The following is a 22480-nucleotide window of genomic DNA, read 5'->3' as shown; positions in this document are numbered from 1 at the left end:
CTCAGGTCCTCCGGCTATGTATTTCCTAGAGGAGGCTATCTGACCCGACCTAGCCAGGGTACGGGTCCCAACCACTGGCCCATCGGACCTGGCCCTGATAAGGACGTCGGGCCAGGGGTTCCCAGGGTCTCACCACTGAGCCACACAGAGTCCCGGCCCTGATAAGGGCGGCGGGGCTAGGGGTCCCAGGGCATTATCTAGCTTGCTCCGTCTTCCTTCTTCACTGGCTCCAACGACTCCCCGAGCTCTCTCGCGCACCGCCCTATATACCCCTCTGCCCCCCGAGGGGCGGGGCTGTATGCGGACGTCGATGTAGCCACCCCATGCACGGACCGTGATGTAGACACCGGCTACGTAATGGCTCGCTACACCCCGGTACGTACCACCTCTACACAATGATTGCTCAGTTTATACCCGACTTCTCGATTGAAGTTGTGTCTGTGTCTGTATATGCGGATGGTTTCATGAACGAATCTTTGTTGATAGCGAGTGGGTTTGCAAAGTACCTTTGTGTGAGCCCACCACATTAAAACAATGATCAGCCATGGCCAAGGTATTGGGCCTACCGTTTTTCAGATCTGCCTTATGTTCATGAACATAGTCCAAGACATATCGCTTAGTTTCCCCAATGTAACTACTGTCGCAGACACAGCTTAGTTTGTAGATGCTGTGGTATGTATTGTATGTCAGGAATCACATGATTTCGATTTAAAGCTTTCGTGACTGCAAGGATTCATCTTCTTGGTTCTTTCGGTAAAGTCACGTAGAAGGGAAGTAATAAAATAATAAAAATAAAACATAATAAAATAATTATCACGGCGTTTCGGCCACAACTCAAGCAGCCGTCCTCAGGTGAAGAACATGTCTGTTGATAAGCTGCTTAAATAGACGCTCCAAGCCTAGGACGTGTCATTCAGACTCTGTCTTATCGACAGACATGTTCTTCACCTAAGCTGCTAAAATAGACGCTCCAAGCCTAGGACGTGTCATTCAGACTCTGTCTTATCGACAGACATGTTCTTCACCTGAGGACGGCTGCTTGCGTTGTGGCTGAAACGTCGTGAGAATTATTTTATTATGTTTTATTTTTATTATTTTATTACTTCCCTTCTACGTGACTTTACCGAAAGAACCAAGAAGAGGAATCCCATGCTTCACAGATGGGATCAGATCATGAATTTGATGTACTGTGTTAAATCGAACCTGGTTCTTGTGTTTGCTCATGATTTTGGAGATCTTTTTGGTGACCCCTGCTATGTATGGCAAGGTGATGGTTTTGATTGGGTCCTCAAATGGTTGGGGTGATAGCTTTACGGATTGTATAGTCTGAATATCCATTCATCTTGAGAGCTTGGTGTACATGTGTAGTAAGACCGAATTAGGTGCACACACACGCAGCTTGGAGGCAACACTATTTATTAAACGGTAAGTAATATAACACTGTACATAAGGTGGTAACCACCTTCCTCAACTCACTAACACTCTGGAACACGACACAGACTGGACCAGGCAGGCAACGGCCTGCCTGGCCCAGGACGACGACTCGGGACTTGACGACCGATGATGTCTTCACTTTGGAGTACAGTACAACAGCCTCGCTCTGCGTTCACACCACGCTTATATCTGGTTTGGCATGGCTGGCTCCGCCCCGGCGTGGCTGGCTCTCTTCAGGCCACGCCTCCCTTCCCAGGACACGCCTCACTTCCCCCACCTCTGGGAAGGTCCGGATCCCTCCAGCACGTGACCCCCCAGGCACCCCCTTGGGGCCCCCAGCCCTCGTACAGGCCGACACAGTAGTGACCATTCTATGTCACTACACATGTTTCAGTTCATTGGCTAGGTGATGATGGTCGGAAATACATCGAGCTCTATGGTGTAGAGTTTTGATGATGGAATTCTTCTGGGAAGGATGGTAGTGGGTGTCAGGTTTTAGATATGCATCTGTACGGGTGGCTTTCCTGTAGACAGAGTGTCCCATTGAGCCAATTGGTCTCCTTTCGATTGAAACATCCAATAATGGTAGCTTGCCATCCTTTTCACCTCCATGGTGAATTTGATGGTGTATGGAATTGATGTGTTGAGGAATTGGTTCAGAGCTGGTCGGCCATGTGGCCAGATGACAAACGTGTCATCTACGTACCTCTTCCACAAGGACGGACGTAGAGTGGATACCTAGATGGAATCTGTCTCAAATTTTTCCATGAAAACATTGGCTACAACTGGAGATAAGGGAGAACCCAATGGGGTGCTTTCAACTTGTTTGTAGAAAGTTCTATTCTAGGTGAAGTAAGTGTTGGTGTGGCAGGGTCTCACCAGGGCCGGTACATGAACATTCAGTCCTTGTTGGACCAAGTCTTCAATAATTGCAATGGTGGCTGGCACAGGAACTTTGGTAAAAAAGAGACTACATCGAAACTAACGAGCACATCACCTGGAGATAGTGAGATGTCCTTAATTAACGATACCAAGTGAGCTGAGATAAGTACAGCTGAGGTGGTCTTGTCAGTGAATGGCTGCAGGGTCTCAGACAGAAATCGGGCCAATGGTAGGTGGGTGAGTCAATAGTGGAGACGATAGACGAAGGGGTGTACCCTGTTTATGGATTTTTGATAAGCCATACAATCTGTGTGGTTTGGCAGCAGAGGGTTTTAAAGAAAATCGCTTGGTTCGATTAAAGATGTCGAATCAGTGATGATATTGACGGTTTTCGTAACGAGGCTGTTGGTGGGATCTATTTTTATTATTTTATAGCTACCATCATTAAGTAGGTGCTCAATGTTGTTATTGTATTGTTTTGTCCATGCCGACTGTGGCATTGCTCTTGTCAGCTGAGATGATGACGATGTAATTTCTCTTTTTTAATTAGGAAAGCTCAAAGCGCTCATCCTTACTGATGTTGCTAATAGGTGTTTTAGCGTTTTTGAGGATTGCAGCAATTTCCAATCTTGCCACGTCTGCAGTGATGTGTCCCAAACCCTTATGGTCTACGTCAACCTGGGCAATTATATCATCAACTGGGATGTGTTTAGGGGTGACTGCGAAATTTAGCCCTTTAGCTAGAACCGATTTTAGGCTGTCAGAAATTAGACTGTTATTCTGATTGATAATATTCTTGTCAATATTTAACTTTTTAACGTGGGGATCAGGCTTCTTCTTGGAAAGGAGGTTGAACGTGGAAATCAGGTTATCTTTGCATTTAGCTGACATTGAGTGCGGCTGAAGAGGCTGTCCTGTTATCTACATGTTCCCAATCAGATGTAGACATTTTTTTCCGTCAATGTTAAGTGTGGTTTCAGGAGAGTCTTGTCTAAATTATCTAGTTCAAATTTGAACTAGATAACCTGAATTCACCAGCCCTGCCCACTTCGTTTATGACCCTTGGGCTACACCCATTTTAACCATTTAAAAAATAGTCTGCCTCAGCAGCTTTCCCCCTCTTTATACTTCCTGATGACGATCGCTTGTGTTGCGGTCGAAACGTCGTAGTTTTTTGTTATTTTTGGTTATTTTATTTTAACTTATCTACATGACTTTACCGAAAGACCCAAAGAAGATGATCGTATCATAATAAAAACACATTCACTCACTAGCTCCTACAACCCTCTAACTCACCCACCTATTCACTGACCCACTCCCCCACAACACTTTTTGCTATTTCGCTCGCATTCCTCTTTGGAACTCCCTCCCATAATTGTCTCTCCTTCCAAGCGCTTATAATAACAACCTTGCTCAAAACAAAAAAACTCGTTCACGCTGCTGTTCATTCCTGACCTCTTGATATGTTGGGCCTTTGTGTCTGTGCTTAGCAGCTGTGTTAACAAAAAGAGGAAGAAGTATGGCATCTGCATGATGTGTACACGTGTACAACACAAGCGGCTGTGAGACGCAGCTTAAACCATGCATTGCGTTTGGTGCACAAATAATTTTAAGAAGCTTTGATTAAGATTCAATGAAGTATTAACTTTTTAGCTCTGTCCATCTGTCTGTAATTGAGGGCAGCGATACATCTCTAAACTATAAACAAAACTCGAGTAAGAGGTTTAAATTGTGACCATGAACTTAGCCTAGATAAATAAGGTCACTTTGCTCACAGGGGTATTTATGCAAAACTTGGCGACGAAAAACCAGCACTAAAATAATTCACCATGTAAAGGTTAGCACACAGAACCTGCCATCCACGGGCCATCAATCTATTCCATCTCCTAGCGCGGCAATTGAAACAATAGTACCACTCACAATAAGTGCATTTATTACCAAAATTACATTGGCATCGGTAATGGGTTCCTGATATTGAGAAACGGTAAATGATCCTGAAAACACGTAGGCTTTCGCGACCAATGTCAGCCAGAATAGAGGTTTTTGGGTTAGATCGCGTAAATATATAAATGTGTCATTAAAACCCGCCACCACCCGACACAGCCAAGTAGTAAGGGTTGTCACGTAAACAGAACATGCCAACATTTACAAACCGAGTACGACGTTTCGCCAGTAATTACAACTCGCTTCATCATGTGACAGCCATATTTGTCGAGAAGTCTTACTGTTTCATTCCTTATATAATATAGAGGCGTAGATGTATGACCACCCTTCTGTGTTCTTGCACAATGTGTGGGATGGTGGATGGACTGAGCCAACGTACATTATGCATGTGCATTATGCGACCACTTTGAACTTGTCCATCCTGTCTATTGTATTAATTAAAATATCCCTACCAACGGCAATCCCTGTTTAAGTACGCTGCCCTTTGTTGGCATTTATTAAACTAGCCAGATGTTTTGAAAAACAAAAGATCCGAGTCAGATTTGGCACGGTACATAAAATGCAGAATTTAATATCTCTGTACTAAAGATGTATTACCAACGCTATGAACAGAAAGTGTGTGCAGGAATAACTGTACGTGTGGTAAATGTTATGTTGGGCAAACAGGACGAATGATCAGCTCGAGACTAAAAGAACATCAGAAAAATATTAAATTCTCCCAAATGCAACTGTCAGCAGTAGCAGAACACGCGTGCCAACAAGGACACTCAATTGATTTTGATAATGTTGAAGTTTTGTGCAAAACTAGCTACGACTGGCCAAGACTAGTTCGAGAATCTATCCAAATTAAAATAAATCAAAATAACTTTAACCATTCATATAGCTTCCGTTTTAGTGCTGCGTGGAAGCGAATAATCAAATAATATATTGTTTAAATACAAGCCGACAAAGGGCAGCGTACTTCAATAGGGATTACCATTGGTAGTGCTATTTTAATAGACACAATAGACAGGAAGGACAAGTTCAAAGGACTCGCATAATGCACATGCATAATGTACCTTGACTCAGTAATCCTCCCACCCCCCACAGTGTGCAAGAGCGTAGAAGGGTGGTCAATACATCTACGCATCTATATAAGGAACGAAACAGTACGACTTCACAAATCTTGCTGCCACCTGATGAAGCTAGTTGTAATTACTGGCGAAACGTCGTACTCAGTTTGTACATTTTGTGGCTTGGCTCTCCAACACACCGGTGTGCTGTACTAGTGACGAATTGGCATGTTCTCTTTACGTGACAACCCTTACTAGTTGGCTGTGTCGGGTGGTGGTGGGTTTTAACGACACATTTATATATTTATGCTAACACAAAAACTTCCATTAAGGATCCTTAAAACGCTTCCTGATTTACACGTGTTATTGGTTATCAACCCTGTTCAGTCTTCAGGCCCCTGGATTCAAGCGAAACATAGTTAAATTTCGATTTAAAGCTTTCGTGACTGCAGGGTTGGTTCTTTCGGTAAAGTCACGTAGAATTGAAACAATAAAAATAATAAAAAATAAAACATAATAAAATCATTCTCACGACGTTTCGGCTACAACGCAAGCAGCCGTCTTCAGGTGAAGAACAGGTCTGTCGAGAAGACAGAGTCTGAATGACACACCCCAGGCTTGGAGCGTCTATTTAAGCTGGGTTGGGGGGGGGAAGAGCGCCTTGACAAAATAATTTGCATATCAATAGGATTTTAGCATATTTATGGGAAATGCAGATATGCGATTAGTACTACTTGTGAAATGCGTAGGAGGTGGGCGGGGGCTTTAAAATCATATTATGCCCGTGCATTATGCAGGATTAGCAGCATCAAAGGGAGGGGATAGGGGTAGCATTAATAAAGGGCCATGTCACCACGCAGCACACCGGAGGTTTGGGGGTGGGGGTGTACTCTCACCTGCCAGGGCCAGCTGTTGCGTGCCGTCTCTTCACCGTTGACGATACGGCCCTGCTGGAGGTTAATTTTGATTCCTTGAAGCTTCAGGTTGCGCCGTAACACAGCTCCATCCTCCTGGGCTGAGATAAGACCTGGGACACGGAGAAAGCAACATGATATTAATCTCATAATTCAGAATGTGTAACCCACTTTTTTATTTATTAAAGAGAGGGTGATTTAGAGGTGCGGGGAACAACAGACAAGTGCGAAGAGCAGCCAGTACCGACGTTAATAATTACGCAAGGTCCTATAGTTGTATGTTGGACGAACTCTTTAAATTCGTGTTTATACATTTGGGAGGAAACTGGAGTGCCCGCAGAAAACCAATGCGCGCAGGAAAGGTAACACTCAATCTCCAACAATTTCCCAAGCTCTGTGGTCATATATTGCGATGTTTCGCCAACTCCATGTATAAGTGTTTATGCATTGGGGTGAATCAGAATTCCATTGTGTACGTATGTTTGTGTCAATATATGTGTATGTCTAGTGGGGAGTGGTATTGTAGTGGTTAGCGCACTGCGCTACAAACCTGATGACCCGAGTTCGATTCTCGCTCACGGGCAACACCAGTGACGATTTTCTGAACCGGTCATGGACCTCCCCAAGGTCGACTCAGCCTCAAATGAGTACCTGGTGTTGTGTGTAAACATCGCCATGGTACTGGCCACCCACCACCTCGTGTGACGTGCAGGCCTCCATAGGTGTTCGCTAACAGCACTTGCTCCAATAGTCTGTTACAGGCTATATGGGGGAATCTTTGTCATTGTGTCTGTTTGTATGCGTGTAAGTTGTTTTGAGTCTTTCTCTGTGTTCGTGTCGTTTGTATTTATGAGTCTGAGAAATTAAGTGGTGTGTGAGTGTCTGTATGTGTATGTGCAAGTTACTTAGTATATTTGTATATATATGACACAGTGTATGTGTGTGATTGCGTTTGAATCTGTCTGTGTGTGTATGTCTTTGTGTGTTAATGTCTGGGGAGAGCGATATAGTAGCGGTTAGCACTCTGTGCTATGAATCGAAATTCGATACCCGCTCACGTGCAACACCGGTAAGGCTATATTAGAACGATTGTCTTTGTCTGTGTGAGTCTGTGAGTCTGCGAGATACTCACCCTCACTGAGCAGCAGGACCAGCAGGAGGCTGAAGATGTTCACCGTGCACATATTTGCCTCTGAAGGTCTCGGGTTTCCGTGTCTGTCCGCTACCGCTATTTAAACACCTGGCTTCCTGCTCCTCTCACCTCCTCTAATCTTACTCAATACCCCTTGCCGCAACGCTCTCCGATCCCCCCCCCCCCCCCCGCTAACTCCCCTGCTACCCACACTCTTTTTTTATTGCAGGTGTTTTCATGGCGATAAGACTGAATTCAGATCCGTACAGTCATAAAGTGTGTGCGTGTCCTCGTGTGTTACAATAGTGAGTGGATTCCCTTCGTGATTCCGACTTCTTTGGGTTGTTTAACATGACGCGTTCACGGATCAGTGGTGGTGCCATCGCAACCTTCTCTGATTGTTTGTACTGAGCTCGACAAATACAAAACGTAGCTGCATCCTGGTTATCCATTCACGTCAAAGCAAGTTAATTTATTTAACGCACGATGAAACCTTTTATACGTTTACTTTTAGGTCAATGAGTTGTATAGATTCACACTTGCAGGGTGTATCTATCTTGATGTCCCCAATGTGGACTGTCAGGTGTAGTGGTGGCAGTGCAGGGCAAGGCCATTCCATGCTTGGCGCCTTGTACACATTCACCACTGTGGTGTCGCTGATGTTGATATATATTACAGAGATGTTTGAAGGTCGTCCTTGACATAAGTAGCGATTCCATGCTTGGCATTTAATATATTAATTGATCTTTAAACGGTCGCCCTCATCCTCCATGCGTGTATCTTGGAGCACGATTGCTTCAATATGAATCGATTTTCAGCGCCTTTGTGAGGTAGTCTTTATTTCATGATATATCCCTTCAATGTTTAGCTGCATGATGCTCAGCGATGATCCGATTTACATTTTGGCTTTGATGATTTGAAGGTTGTTTCTGATATTGCTGCTGATATTCTGACTGTGAGGATACTTACCACCGTTATGTTGCCAATTTGATGACATTTGTCACGTTTTCATACTTAACAGGGAATACCACTGGAAGCAAACGTGCTCTTGCTCTTCCACGTCACCACCCCATTAAACACATTGGTGGACATTCAAATCGAATCTACAGCCACACTTTAGTGGCCGGTGTCCACTCACCATAAGTTAAAAAAGAGTCTTGACTTAAAGCTGTCGTGGCTGCAGGAATTCATATTATTTGGGTCTTAGATAGGTTCAAAGAAAATAATGAAAACCTACTAAAAACTACGACATTTCGATCGCAACACAAGTGTGTTATGTTGCGATCACTTGTGTTGCGATGGAAACGTCATAGGTTTATGTTGGTGTTAAATACATGTATTGCCTCCAAGAGTACGTCTGCAACTCAGTTGAACTCACTACCACTGGTGTCTTCAGTGGCCAAACATTATTTTATTAGTAAGCTAGCTGAGTTAGGTTATGTTTACGCGACGCAGACTACATACCAGGACCTCGGATGATGAAGACGACGAAGTTATCCCTCAAACAGCCCCGGGGGTGGCAACGCTAGAAAAAGGGAGTGAGGCGCCGTCGGCGGAGCATCACATAGACCATCCAAGCGACAGCTCACCGCTGTCGGGGAGGGAGCGCCGCACAGCTAACTCCCACCTCGCAGAACTCCTCCAAGCCATGTCGTCGATCGTTGCGGGGCTACACTGCGAAGAGCCAGTGGTGGAGGAGACTGCAACAGGAGCCGCGTAACACTGAACATCCCGTCGCTATTTACCGCCTATGGGGAACCTTCATGATGCAGCCCACGCAAACGGCCGCCATTTTTATGGCTGAGCAGATCGAAGAGCCTGCCAAATCTGAGACTGCGTTGATCTCGCATGTGGACATTCCATCTCTCAAGACGAAGACTGCCCTTTGTTAAATAATTTACATCCACCAGAGGCAACTGTGTGTTCCTTCAAACGCCGGTTCCAGATGAATTGTGACTTGGCGGGGTGGACAGAGGCAGAGGCACTGAGAGCACTGCCCGCTGCACTTGACGACGATGCCTTGGCGGCGTTTCTCACCATCCTGCCATCAGAGAGGGCCACGTTATATCACGCCTTTGCGCAAATGGCGGCAATCTACGAACCGCCGTCAAATGTGCACCATAAGTTTGCTGCACGGAGGAGGGGGGAGGCCGAAACACCCCTCGCCTTTCATAGTTCAATATTGGCGCTAGCAAAGGCTGCCTTCCCGAAGATGGACCACGACGGAGTCGACCTGCTGGTCCTCGAGAGATTGTTGACGTTGGCAAAGGACCTCAACATCATCCTGCCGGTTGTCGATGAAGACGACTTGTCTTATCTCAAGGATGCAAGATGCATCAAGGCGCACATGCTCTTGCAACGGCATAAGGGGTTGGCGGCGTGTACCGTGCCTCGTGAGGCGCAGGACACACCCGAAGATGTGGAGCCCATCGATTCAAACCTGTGCTTGAACTCAAAGCGGAGGATGGCGAGGGGATGGCATAGTGCGACGAGATGAACAACAACGATGGCGGGAGACCTCTACTCGTCCTGGGAACAGACTCGTAGTGTTGCTACAACTGTGGCCTGCCGAGACACGTCTCGTCGGGCTGCCGCGTAGCGCAACGACGCCTCCCCGGTCCACAGCCATCATCCGCCTGACCGTTCTCCACTCTACTATACCCGAAGGTGCAACGTGTTTAACTTCCCCCAAGCTGCCACCTGTGCCATCTCCACTGGATTCAGGAGAGGAGAGCCCGTCTGCCCAGCCGACTGCTCTTCGTGAGGATCCGGGTTCGACGGGACATTTGCAAATTCCCCCGGGGCCCTGGCCACAAGGACTTGATCAAATACTCTTCGGTTTTCCTGATCCCCATGCACACACACTCCGACACCATCAGTTGGTTGTCGCACTCGGCAGGCCATATTAGTTATTGGCTGAACCTAGCCTTTTTTGTGTTTGCGGGTGTTGTTACATGGTGATGGTTGGAGACACCATTGATCGTCCGAAGCGCTCCCCTGCAGTAACGAATTAGCATGATCTGTTTGCGTGACAAACCTTACTAATTGGCTGTGTCGGGTGGTGGTGGGTTTAACGACACATTTATTTTACGTGATCTAACCCAAACAAAAAACGTGTATTATGAATGATATTGGTCACGATAGCCTCCGTGTTAAACTGTCCTCAACTATATCCATACAAGCGTTTTTTTGCAAGAGGGCAAAGTACAGATATCTACAACAATACACCAAATTAACGTCCAAGATATAAGAACCATGAAACAGCACTGCACGATCACGTCTATCTGTTCTACCTTGACCACAAGATCGTATTACTGTGAAGTCAACCTTTTGCTCCATCAACCCATATAGACATTACAAAATCAAAGCGAGTACATCGTGAAGACATGGGTTTAGAGTGGACAGATATGGATAATCACCACTGAGACAGTGGACAGCACATACAGACTGGCGAAAAAAAGCACTGAATCCAGATATCACCAGTTGGTTCAAACAGGGGAGGCGTCATTGACACACTGAGACCATTGTATTCAAGGACCAGAGCTCCCACGTGCCCATGTTGATAGCCGGACAAGGTTGCGCTGTTATTAAAATACTGTTGTAATAGGACAACAACGTTTCTCTAAATTGGAGTTCATGCATTGATTGGGCTCTGTGGATGAGAGCCCATTCACTGGATATATATGGGGTGAGGGGTATGTTTAAGACCTCCGAGTCACTGCAGCATTACTCTGAAAACATCTTTATATAATTCTTAGGTTTTTTCGGTAAAGTCACGTAGGTAAAACATTAAAATTAATGAAAGTAAAATAAAATAAAAATCACGACGTTTCGGAGGCAACACAAGCTTCCGTCTTCAGGTGGAACCGTCACAGCCACGACAGCTGTATCAAGTAAATGAGAGATTGCAAGAGCTACCACTCCGTATATATAATGGTTGGAGAGAGGGGAAGGGCCAAGAACGGCACACGTTTTATTCATATGGTAAGGTGAGGCTTAAGAGGGTGAGCCTTTGTTGTGGAGAGGTACGGTTTGTGACTAAGCCTGGCCTACATAACAATAGTGTGAAAAAAGAAACAACTAAACATGGTAAAACAAGCCTGGCTGTCTATCAATAACCTGTAATAGTTGTGTCAAATAAGATTGGCCAAATAAGTGTAGTTAAATCTTTTTTGCATGGTTAATCACATCTTTCCAATGATTACTCAGTTTGTAACCATCATCACGGTTGAAATTATGTCTGTGTTTGTATATTTGTATGGCTTCGTGTACAAACCTTTGATGGTAGCCAGGAGGTTTGCAGAGAACCTTGGTCTCGGAAAAGACAATTTCATGAGAGCCCACAGAGTTGTAGCAATTATCGGCAACGGCCGAAGAATCAGTTCTGCCGTGTTTCAGATCTGACTTGTGCTCGCGGACACGATCAGAAACATGACGTTTCGTTTCTCCAATGTAGCAATCACCACAAATGCAACTAAATTTGTAGACTCCAGGATACTGTAAGTTAGGAACGACATCCTTCACAGATGAAAACATGATCACGGATTTTATGCACTGTACTGAATCGGACTTGGATCTTATGTTTGTTTAGAATTTTGGAGATCTTTTTGGTCACGCCTGCTATGTATGGTAACGTGATAGTTTTGGTTGGAGTTTCATGTGGCTGTTTCTGTGTGGTGGGAGAAACAGCTTGGCGGATAGTGCGGTCAGAGTATCCGTTCATCCTGAGGGCCCGATGTACATGTCTTAATTCACCGGCCAGGTGGTGTTGGTCAGAAATGCCATGGGCTCTGTGGTATAGCGTTTTGATGAGAGAATTCTTTTGAGATGGGTGGTGGTGGGAATCCGGTTTCAAGTAGGAATCTGTGTGGGTGTTATGTAGGCCAGGCTTAGTCACAAACCGTACCTCTCCATAACAAAGGCTCACCCTCTTAAGCCTCACCTTACCATATGAATAAAAAGTGTGCCGTACTTGGCCCTTCCCCCCTCTCCAACCATTGTATATACGGAGTGGTAGCTCTTGCAACCTCTCATTTACTTGATACAGCTGTCGTGGCTGTGACGGTTCCACCTGAAGACGGAAGCTTGTGTTGCCTCCGAAACGTCGTGATTTTTATTTTATTTTACTTTTATTAATTTTAATGTTTTACCTACGTGACTTTACCGAAAAAACCTAAGAATATGAATCCTTGCAGTCACAAAAGCTTCAAATCTAGAATCTTTATATAAATTACTGTGCACGTCTGACACTAAGAGCTTTTGAGGCACGGGTGGTGGGTAAAACATTAAATTGTGTGTGACAGTGATTGACCAGCAGGCCAACCAGTTGATCTACAGAGTACAGAACAATAATCAGGTTCCTAAACTATATGTGATTTCTCCAAGACAGAGGTTCTCTGCAAGCCATCTGGCTACCATGAGAGGTTCGTTCATGAGGCTATTCACATATAAAAACAGAGACAATTTCAATACAGAAGATGGATTCTGGCTTAGCAATCATTGGAAGGATTTGATAAACCATTTCAGGTCTTAATTGATTGTGTTCACGCTTACAGTGACTTTCAGACCGTATTCCATTTTCTGCTCCCCCCTCCTCTTTTCCGAACATAGATGGATTCGTCCATCTGGATAACTGCCAAATCGCTGTCTGTGGTGCTGACGTTAGAAAAACCCGCCACTTTTTTCAAAATTTCTTGCTGTGGATTTCACACCTGATGATGATTGCTTGTGTTGCAGTCGAAACGTCGTGGGAATTTTGTATTGTTTTATATTTGTATTATTTTGTTATTTCCCTTCTTCGTGACTTTACCGAAAGAACCAAGAATATATGTGGAATTGTTCAGTGGTTTATTTGACTAACTGATGTCATTAAATTGTTCAGGCACTCTGAGGCTCAACATCTTTCCTGATCACACAGCTGTGATTATCAATAGATAATATGGGCATAATGTCACATGGCTATACAAAAAAAACATCAGTGGATAAATATTAGGTCTACAGAACATAAAAATAAAGTGGTAAATACATAAAAGCATCAATGTTGAAAATAAAGTGAACAATACATATATACTTTTTTGTTTTTTTCGGTAAAGACACGTAGGAAAAACAATCAATAAAATAAAATAAATGAAAACAACTAACTTAAATCACGACATTACGGAGGCAACACAAGATATCAAGGTACTCTGCAAGCCATCTGGATACCACCAAAGATTTGTTCATGAGGCCATACAGATATACAAACATAGACATAACTTCAACCGAGAAGATGGATTCAAATTGAGCAATCATTGGAAAGATGTGATTAACCATGTTAATCCTCAACCGCGACTCTCCCCCGCTCTGCGTCCCCCCTCCCCCATCCGGGGCTCCGTCCTCCTTCTCTATCACCTTCCTGGCTCTATCCCCCCCCCCCCCATCCTGCGCCCATCCTCCTTGGCTCCTCCCCCTCCTCTTACCCTATATATCAATGTCTCATCACAAATAACTCTCACTACAGTTATTTTGCTGTGCCCTTTTTTACACCTGATGAGGGAGGCGTGTGTTGCCTCCGAAACGTCGTAATTTAATTTAGTTGTTTTCATTTATTTTATGTTATTGATTGTTTTACCTACGTGCCTTTACCGAAAAAACCAAAGAGTATGATCCTTGCAGTCACGAAAGCTTCAAATCTAGAATACATATATAGTTTAGCACAAGTCGGAGACAAGGCCGTTGCAAGAAGCACCTTCTTTATTGTTACACCTTTCCGACCGTTCGCACACAGGGTCGCCTCCTCTCTCGCTCACGTTGCTGTACAGCCCGGCCTAGACACAACCCTAACCGTGTTGCACTGACGGCATCGACCGACAGAGCCAATAACTGTCCGGCTGCACAATTATCTAGTGAAGGTGGCAGCGATGAAAGCGGCGATGACGACAGAGACAATGAGACAAGTTCACTCCCAGAACCGGCAGCCCCGAGCTCTTGCTCTTCGATCCTTTTATTATAGTTTAACACGTAGGCTTTCGCGACCAATATTGTTCATAATCAACGATTTTTGGGTTTAGATCGCGTTATTTATAAATGTGTCGTAACCCTCCACCACCCGACACGGCCAATCAGTAAAAAAAGTGTCACGTTGACAAAAGACAAATAGTTCACTGCTTTAGCCCACCGGTGTGTTGAAGCGTGAAACCACAACATTTACAATTTGAGTACGACGTTTCGCTGGTAATTGCATCCAGCATCATCGGGCAATTCGCCAGAATGGTGAGGCTCTGCTGTGTCTCCCGTTCTTATATAGAGCAGCAGCAGGGTGACGTCATCATTAACTCATTAACTCATCAGGTGCAAAGATTTGAGGGGGGGGGTTATTGTAATTATATACTTGATTAGTAATAAGGCTATTGTTACGATGCGAGTTGTAGATTAGTAATCATTTGGAATGTGTTCTATTGTGATTATGCTACATTAATAATCAGTTAGTGCTTGTTTCCCTTATAAGGAATTGTAATGCATCTTATTTAATAATACGCTTCCAGGCCGCACTAAGCCTGTAGCTGTCTGAGCGATTAAAGTTATTTCTGTTTCTCTCAATCTCAATGGATTCTCTAATTAGTCTTTGCCAGTAGTAACTAGTTTTACACAACACTTCAACGTTGTCAAAATCAATTGAGTGTCCCTGTTGACAAGCATGTTCTGCCACTGCCGACAGTTGTGTTTGCGATAGTTTAATATTTCTCTGGTGTTCTTTTAGTCTTACACTAACGTTACGCCCTGTCTGTCCAATATAGCATCTGCCACATACACAATTAATCCGATATACACCTTCTGTTGATAATTTAGGTAATTCGTCTTTAGTGCACGTTACTAATGCGAAATCGCATCATCACCCAGCTCAGAAATCCTCTCTAATCAAGACGCTCATACATCGGGCTAAAACAGTGTCAGATGATGAAAGTCTAGTGAGAGAGATTAAACATGTTAAAGAAGCACTAAGACAGAATGGCTACAATAATGCTCAAATTAACAGAGCACTAAATGCCAAATCACGATCGCAAAGCAACACTGCTGAAAGCGATCAGATTATTAAAACAATAAAAATACCATTTATCTCAGGAGTAACTGACAAATTAGCCCGTGTTTTGCAAAAGCAAAACATTACAGTAAGATTTGGTACAGTACACAAAATTCAACAATTAGTAACGTGCACTAAAGACGAATTACCTAAATTATCAACAGAAGGTGTATATCGGATTAATTGTGTATGTGGCAGATGCTATATTGGACAGACAGGGCGTAACGTTAGTGTAAGACTAAAAGAACACCAGAGAAATATTAAACTATCGCAAACACAACTGTCGGCAGTGGCAGAACATGCTTGTCAACAGGGACACTCAATTGATTTTGACAACGTTGAAGTGTTGTGTAAAACTAGTTACTACTGGCAAAGACTAATTAGAGAATCCATTGAGATTGAGAGAAACAGAAATAACTTTAATCGCTCAGACAGCTACAGGCTTAGTGCGGCCTGGAAGCGTATTATTAAATAAGATGCATTACAATTCCTTATAAGGGAAACAAGCACTAACTGATTATTAATGTAGCATAATCACAATAGAACACATTCCAAATGAGTACTAATCTACAACTCGCATCGTAACAATAGCCTTATTACTAATCAAGTATATAATTACAATAACCCCCCCCCTCAAATCTTTGCACCTGATGAGTTAATGAGTTAATGATGACGTCACCCTGCTGCTGCTCTATATAAGAACGGGAGACACAGCAGAGCCTCACCATTCTGGCGAATTGCCCGATGATGCTGGATGCAATTACCAGCGAAACGTCGTACTCAAATTGTAAATGTTGTGGTTTCACGCTTCAACACACCGGTGGGCTAAAGCAGTGAACTATTTGTCTTTTGTCAACGTGACACTTTTTTTACTGATTGGCCCTTTTATTATACTTGGCGCGGCCTGGCTCTGCCCTGGCCGCGCCTCCCTTCTTGAACCCACTAGCGGGTTCCAGGGGCTTCCAGCTGAGGTCTTCCGTGAGTCTTGCCCCAGTTCCTCCGCCCTGCAGGCACACACAGCCGTGTATATGGTCAACGGCGAGTGCTCTAACTGTCCACTGCAGTTGCCGCTGCTGGACAGCAGTCGGCGCTGTATCACTACACATATATAAATGCATACTCGGTGAATTTGCTCTATGAAGCCTCGCTGACTTTCCCCACTTTTTAGAAGCTTCCCACATTCGGATGTTTGTTTTGCTGTTGAACGAAAATGAAGAATCCGATAGAAGCCACGCATATGAGGGGTTAGCCTTCAAAAGTCTGCAAGCCTCATTGTGGCAATCCTTTATCCTGGTCACCTCGCAGACTTGTGGGATGGATATTGTCATGCACCTGCGTGATCCCCCAACTCTTGCTTCCAAAGTGCTGAACTAAAAGTGTGCACCACCACTCTCAAATATCGAATGTGTGAATTGTTTTTTTTTTTACATTTTGCAAATGATGTTGGCTGAGGAAAGTATCTGAGGTGGGATGTTAAGTCATAGAGCAGGAAACCGTTTCGCATCTTGAGGACGCAAGAGTCGGCTTTGTGTTTTCACCAATAGCTGGTAGATGGAGTCGATGCGTTTGCCTGGAAAGTATAAAGCGATAGTATATAGTAATTTGGTTTGATTTATAATGATTACACATTTACTCTTTTAAATTTAAAACGTATAAATGTTTTTTTGCGGTTGCCATATGTCCTTAGTTTGCTATTTACATCGCATTTATATCGATAGACTTCTAATTGTAAATTTATTTGCATTTGGTGCATGCTTCTTTGACAATTATTTGTGTTTACTCTGCATCTGGTCGAGCTTTCATTTATCCACATACTATACGAGTGGGATTTAATTAACGGTGCAAATATTATTGGAAACAGCGTTGTGTGGAATGCATTCTTAAGATCGTGTCGCCCAACATGCATTGCTCAGGAGAAGCCCGTTGTGATAATGTTCAACACAGAATAAAGTCTCTCCACTTTGACGAATGTTTTTCCCCTCCAGAGTGTGTGCACAAGTGGCGTCAATCCTGTAAGAGTGTCACGACCAGCACGTGAAGAAGGCACATGGATATACATAAATTAGTTGGAACAATGTATAATTATTATTTTTTGAAAACGCTCGTGCACTTGAGTTATTTTGTGTGCCATAACAAACTCACATTCATTTCTAACACCGCCTTTACAGGAAAAGTTATTGACAACGTTTAGGACAATGGTACTTCTTTATAGCCCATACATGTGGGCTTTACAACAATCAACTTCCCCACAGCCATATAAATTAACTGCTATATTAAAAATAATGAACTAAATTTTCCAAAGCACAATTTGCACAATGCCTCTAAGGACTTTGCATGAAGATTAAGTTACGGATAAAGCCTATAAACAATTGTCTGCAGCGTTTGTACTTGACTTGTCAGCAGTGACAAAAAGTGCGAAATTGGAATTGTTTTGTGTAATCAAGAAGTTGTTTATTTTCATCTGGAGCCAGATAAATTTGAGTGATGAATAGCTCCTTCTGGTAGTGAGGTCAATTTGCAACCATTGGTTTGATGATGTAATTCTTCCTTGTCCAGATGGTATAGCGTGCTTCATTGCAGAGTCCATTACTTGAATTGAAATTATGAAACAGCGTAATGCACGAGCCAGCCTTCAATTTGAGTAAGTGAGGCGGTTATCCAGAAGGATTGAGCCAGTTGATGAATTAATTATCCACTGTTTTTGAAGTGTTGTATACTCTCTTCACCAGGGCAACTGTTCATCGTCATTGAATTGATCAAATCAACAGTACTTTGTAGAAGCAACGATGGCATGGTTTTCAATGCATGGTGCATCACTGAAGTTATCATTCAGGCTATAAAAGAGGAAATTACAGAGATTACTGAAGTTCTTAGATGGAAGTCGGTAAATATCACTGGTTTTGAAGTGAAGCTTAAAGTCTTAGAAGTCGGGGAAGAATATATTTGAAGATTGCCGTAAATATCCGAAATCTCAATAAAATTCAAAGTTTGCCGTTAATATCACATTTTGGCTAATTATATGTTCATAAACTAAAATAGTATCACAGACGGTCGCCGCGTTCAGGACACAATGAGTCCCTATAAACCCCATCGTAAATTATAATCATGTTTCAGATGCTATGTTGTTATAGACGCAATTTTATACATGGGGGTTAAGTTACTGACCATGGGCTAGACTGAGTATGAAATGTTTACATAAATTGACAAAATATATATTTTATTAATGTTTAAAATTATGTATCGTTAACATGTCTTGTTCTTCGCTGTGCTTATGTGCCCTTTTGAAAAATAACTCACTGACTTTCTACTACCTTGCAAAGTCGAAACATCACTGTCCAAATGTGTTCAGTTATGTGCAAAGATGGTTCGTAAATGAACATTGTGTCGTAAATCAATAAATGGGTGGCCTTATACACGTCGTAAATGTATTTCGCATTACATTCAGTTTTGTAAACCATCGACAACGCACTGGGCCAGTTGGATATTCTAACTCGCCTGTCTACAACACCTCGGACATAAGTGGGGAGGGAAATCATATTATTTGGGTTTTTCGGTTAAGCCACGTAGATGGGTTCAAAGAAAATAACAAAAGTATAACAAAAAAACTACGACGTTTCGATCGCAACACAATCGTTTGTCGTTTATCTTCCTGATGACGAACGCTTGTGTTATTATCGAAACGTCGTAGTTTTTTGTTATTTTTATTTGAACCCATCTACGTAATTTTACCGAAATACCCAAATAATATGAATTCATGCAGTCACGAAAGCTTTAAGTGGGGAGGAAACGGCTGGAATTTTTCTAAATCTGGGAAATCATTCTCATTCAAGCCAAGTCTACTTTCCACCAGCCTGCCGACACTGCCCTCCCCCCACCCCGTTCCAGGTAATTTCCTTAAAAATGTATAAGGAACCTTAGGCGTGAATCAAGGCCGATGGGACACACTCTGTTGTTAAGAATGCTGTGCTAATTGATGTTCTGTTCCGGTTCTGTAATTGTGCAGAAGAGGAAATTAAAAAGGTATTACAAAATTTGAATGTGAGATGGCTGCGTTAACATGGCATCTGTGACAACACATAATAAATACGTATCTACAAACACAAGTTTGTGCACTCGTACGCATGTCCCAATTCACTGCCTGATTATGGCTTCCACAGACAATGTTGGTCATGGATGCTATTTGACCATTCCTTCCCACACTGGTCAGTTGTTGATCGTGGAGAGCATAGACATTTCACTGGCGATAGATATGCTCCAACAATATTATTTCCTTAAGTGACTGTATTGTTATTCAGTCAGGGTGATCATGCACGCAAGTGATCCAGTGTTGTTGAGGCAAGGGCCGGTGAATCACACGGATATTTGTGAAATTTCCACGCCAGGAAGGTAGACTGGAAAAGTGGGGACGAGGATTTTTTATTTAGCTTCCACATGATTCAAAGACAGCACCTCTCTCTCCAGTTAAAAGGTATCCGACCCTCTCTATACCTGATTCCTTCCAGCTGGTCCTTACAATGTATTTCCCCCCTAATCTCAGCGTCATGTTAACCCAAAGGCTCTATTTACTGTGTAGGGGGGGGGGGGCGCGAAGAGATTGATTTTGTCTTCACAGACTCCCAAAGTATTGGCGACCATCCGTATTGGTTTTATCCCTTTAGTTCTCTTACTGGTTGCAGCGATGGCTAATCTTACAAGAGAGCATGGTTTGCCAACTCTTCTTCCCATCTCTTAGTCAGCGTTTCATATTTTGCAGTCCCACTGTTTGTAGTATTTTTCAAAGTTTGGGAGAGCTAATCCGCTTTATAACCGGTAGTGTGAGGCAGAGGTAGTCGATACATACAAGTCTTCAGTTCCATATGAAGGAAGAGATCCGGAGTGGAGAGTCTTAAAGTAGATTCTCAGCATGCGGGAGGGGGACTATCCTTAGGTGGAGAGGACCATCATTTTATCAGGTGCAGTCTGTTAAAGAGCAAGAGGTGGACTGCTGTCCAAGCAAACAGTGAGGCTTCAATCTCTTGCAGCAGGGGTCAGACATTTTTTTCTGGAAGATTTAATTAAATGAAGATGGGATTGCGACGCCTAGGTATATGATTTGGATTGGGCACCACTTGAAGGACAACAAGCACTCGGGTGTTTTGGGGATGATAGTGAGAGGGGCATCAGCTCTGATTTAGCCACGTTCAGCTGGTATCCCGATACTCTACCGTATTCATCCATCAGATCCAAAACAGCAGGGACTGACTCCTCCAGGTAGGTAAGCATTATCAGGATGTTATCTGCGTAGAAGTTATTTTATTATTTTTCACGTTGGCCATACCATATTCCGGAAATGTTCTGGCTATTCCTGACCCTTTCAGAAAATGGTTCCAGAGTCAAGGTAAATAGTAGGGATGAGAGAGAGCTTCCTTTTGACATCAGGCTATCAGATGTAATATTTCTGAATTCGTTTAAAGGCATTGAGGGGCCTGCAGTGAGATTTGCCCTGGGCCCCGCAGACCCTATGCAGAGCGTTGGGTGCAGCAAACCAGTAAACAAGTTTTTATTTTCTTTCTTACTCTTATATTCTCTATCCATGTTGTTACTGGGCATGCAACATTAATGCGAAATTCTGTTCCAGGTCTTCGTGGCTGACAGATGGAACGTCTCTGACATCTTGACTAGAACACTGATTGTCTGTGGTGAATGTCAGCTTCTGTTACTTAGGTGAGCACTTTAAACTGGTTGAACCACAAGCTTCTACACATTCTGATGAAAGAAGAAAGGTATTTTTTTTTTTTTAGGCAAGAACAAAGGAGGTGCTAATATTTTCAAATACCAAATAGGCACCTATTACAAGGCTGATTTCATCACATATCATGAGTGTAGTAAAACATTAAAACACATAATGTTCAAATTGTCCTTGCAATTGATTGACATTCACCAGAACTACAGTATCCTGTATGTCTTCATTGTCTGACCAGTTCTAGACGAGAGAACAACGCCAACAAGTGAACAGCACAAGGTCAATGCAAATATCAAATCATCAATAGCGTGGGATAGGCAGTTATGCATTTGAAACTGATATTGCCGGTATCAACATTATGGAATAAAAACATTATCTATGTGAGCTGGGGTGCAGTGATGGTGACATTACTATGGCGCTTGTGCTCTTTTAGGAATACGTGAAGTGTTGAACGCTCGCTGGCAGGAGGTCACGGAACACACCCAGTTGCTATGGGTTGACAAACTTTCGTTACCGCCTAAGGAACACGTTCAGGTGGTGGTTGATGAGATGTTGGCCGCAGATATCATCTCGCCATCCACCAGTCCATGGGGTGCTCCGATTGTCCTTGTTAAGAAGCACGACAGCAGTTTGTGGTTTTGTGTCGATTTCCGCAAGCTTAACAAGGTTTCTGTTTTGGATGCATACCCCTTGCCTCATATGGACGATTCCACCCTTGACCTTCTGTCGGGCTTTTGGTAGTTGAAGCTTGACGAGGCTTCAAGGCCCAAGACGGCTTTTCGAACACTAAAAGGATTGTTCGAGTTTAACCGACTTCCGATGGGGCTCCACTCCACGCCGGCCACCTTTCAGTGTTTGATGGAATTGGTTTTGGCGGGCCTCTAGTCATTGTTTTCGGTCACACGTTAGATGAGTATTTGGATCGCCTGCGGGCTGTTTTCGTTAAGATGCGTGCTGCTGACCTGAAATTCAAGCCCCAAAATGTCACCTACTCCAAAAATTGGTTCGATACTTGGGCCATATAGTCAGCGAATCGGGAATCATGACAAACCCGGAAAAAACTGCTTGTGTTCGGACGTGGCTGACCCCCACCTCGGCCAGTGAGGTGCGCAGTTTTATCGGCTTTGCCTCTTATTATCACCGATTTGTCACGGGGTTCGCATCTATAGCAAACACCTCTCCATGCCTTGAGAGCTACAGTGAGGGAAAAAAGTATTTGATCCCCTGCTGATTTTGTACGTTTGCCCACTGACAAAGAAATTATCAGTCTATAATTTTAATGGTAGGTTTATTTGAACAGTGAGAGACAGAATAACAACAACAAAATCCAGAAATTCTAGA

At 43.4% G+C, this 22480-nt stretch overlaps 1 protein-coding gene across 3 annotated transcripts in view; it reads right to left on the bottom strand.

Annotated features, from left to right (window-relative positions):
- LOC144737490 (elastase-1-like) overlaps positions 1-7515 on the bottom strand; it is a 61183-nt gene extending 53668 nt beyond the window's left edge. For 2 of the 3 annotated variants that reach the window (XM_078620207.1, XM_078620206.1), the window contains exons 1-2: positions 7359-7489; positions 6209-6339 (exon numbers count right to left, since the gene is read on the bottom strand). In XM_078620207.1, coding sequence (XP_078476333.1) covers positions 6209-6339; positions 7359-7410 — 183 coding nt within the window. In that variant the 5' untranslated portion in view covers positions 7411-7489. Of the gene's footprint in view, positions 1-6208; positions 6340-7358 lie in introns of all 3 variants that reach the window. The other variant, XM_078620208.1, reaches the window with a different exon arrangement.
- Positions 7516-22480: the final 14965 nt, after the last annotated feature.

Source organism: Lampetra planeri, chromosome 70 (genome assembly GCF_965212315.1).
Source record: "Lampetra planeri chromosome 70, kcLamPlan1.2.h2, whole genome shotgun sequence".
NCBI classification, from domain to species: Eukaryota; Metazoa; Chordata; class Hyperoartia; order Petromyzontiformes; family Petromyzontidae; genus Lampetra; species Lampetra planeri.
Note: the sequence above shows the minus strand (reverse complement) of the source record. Positions and strands in the feature narration are given on the sequence as shown.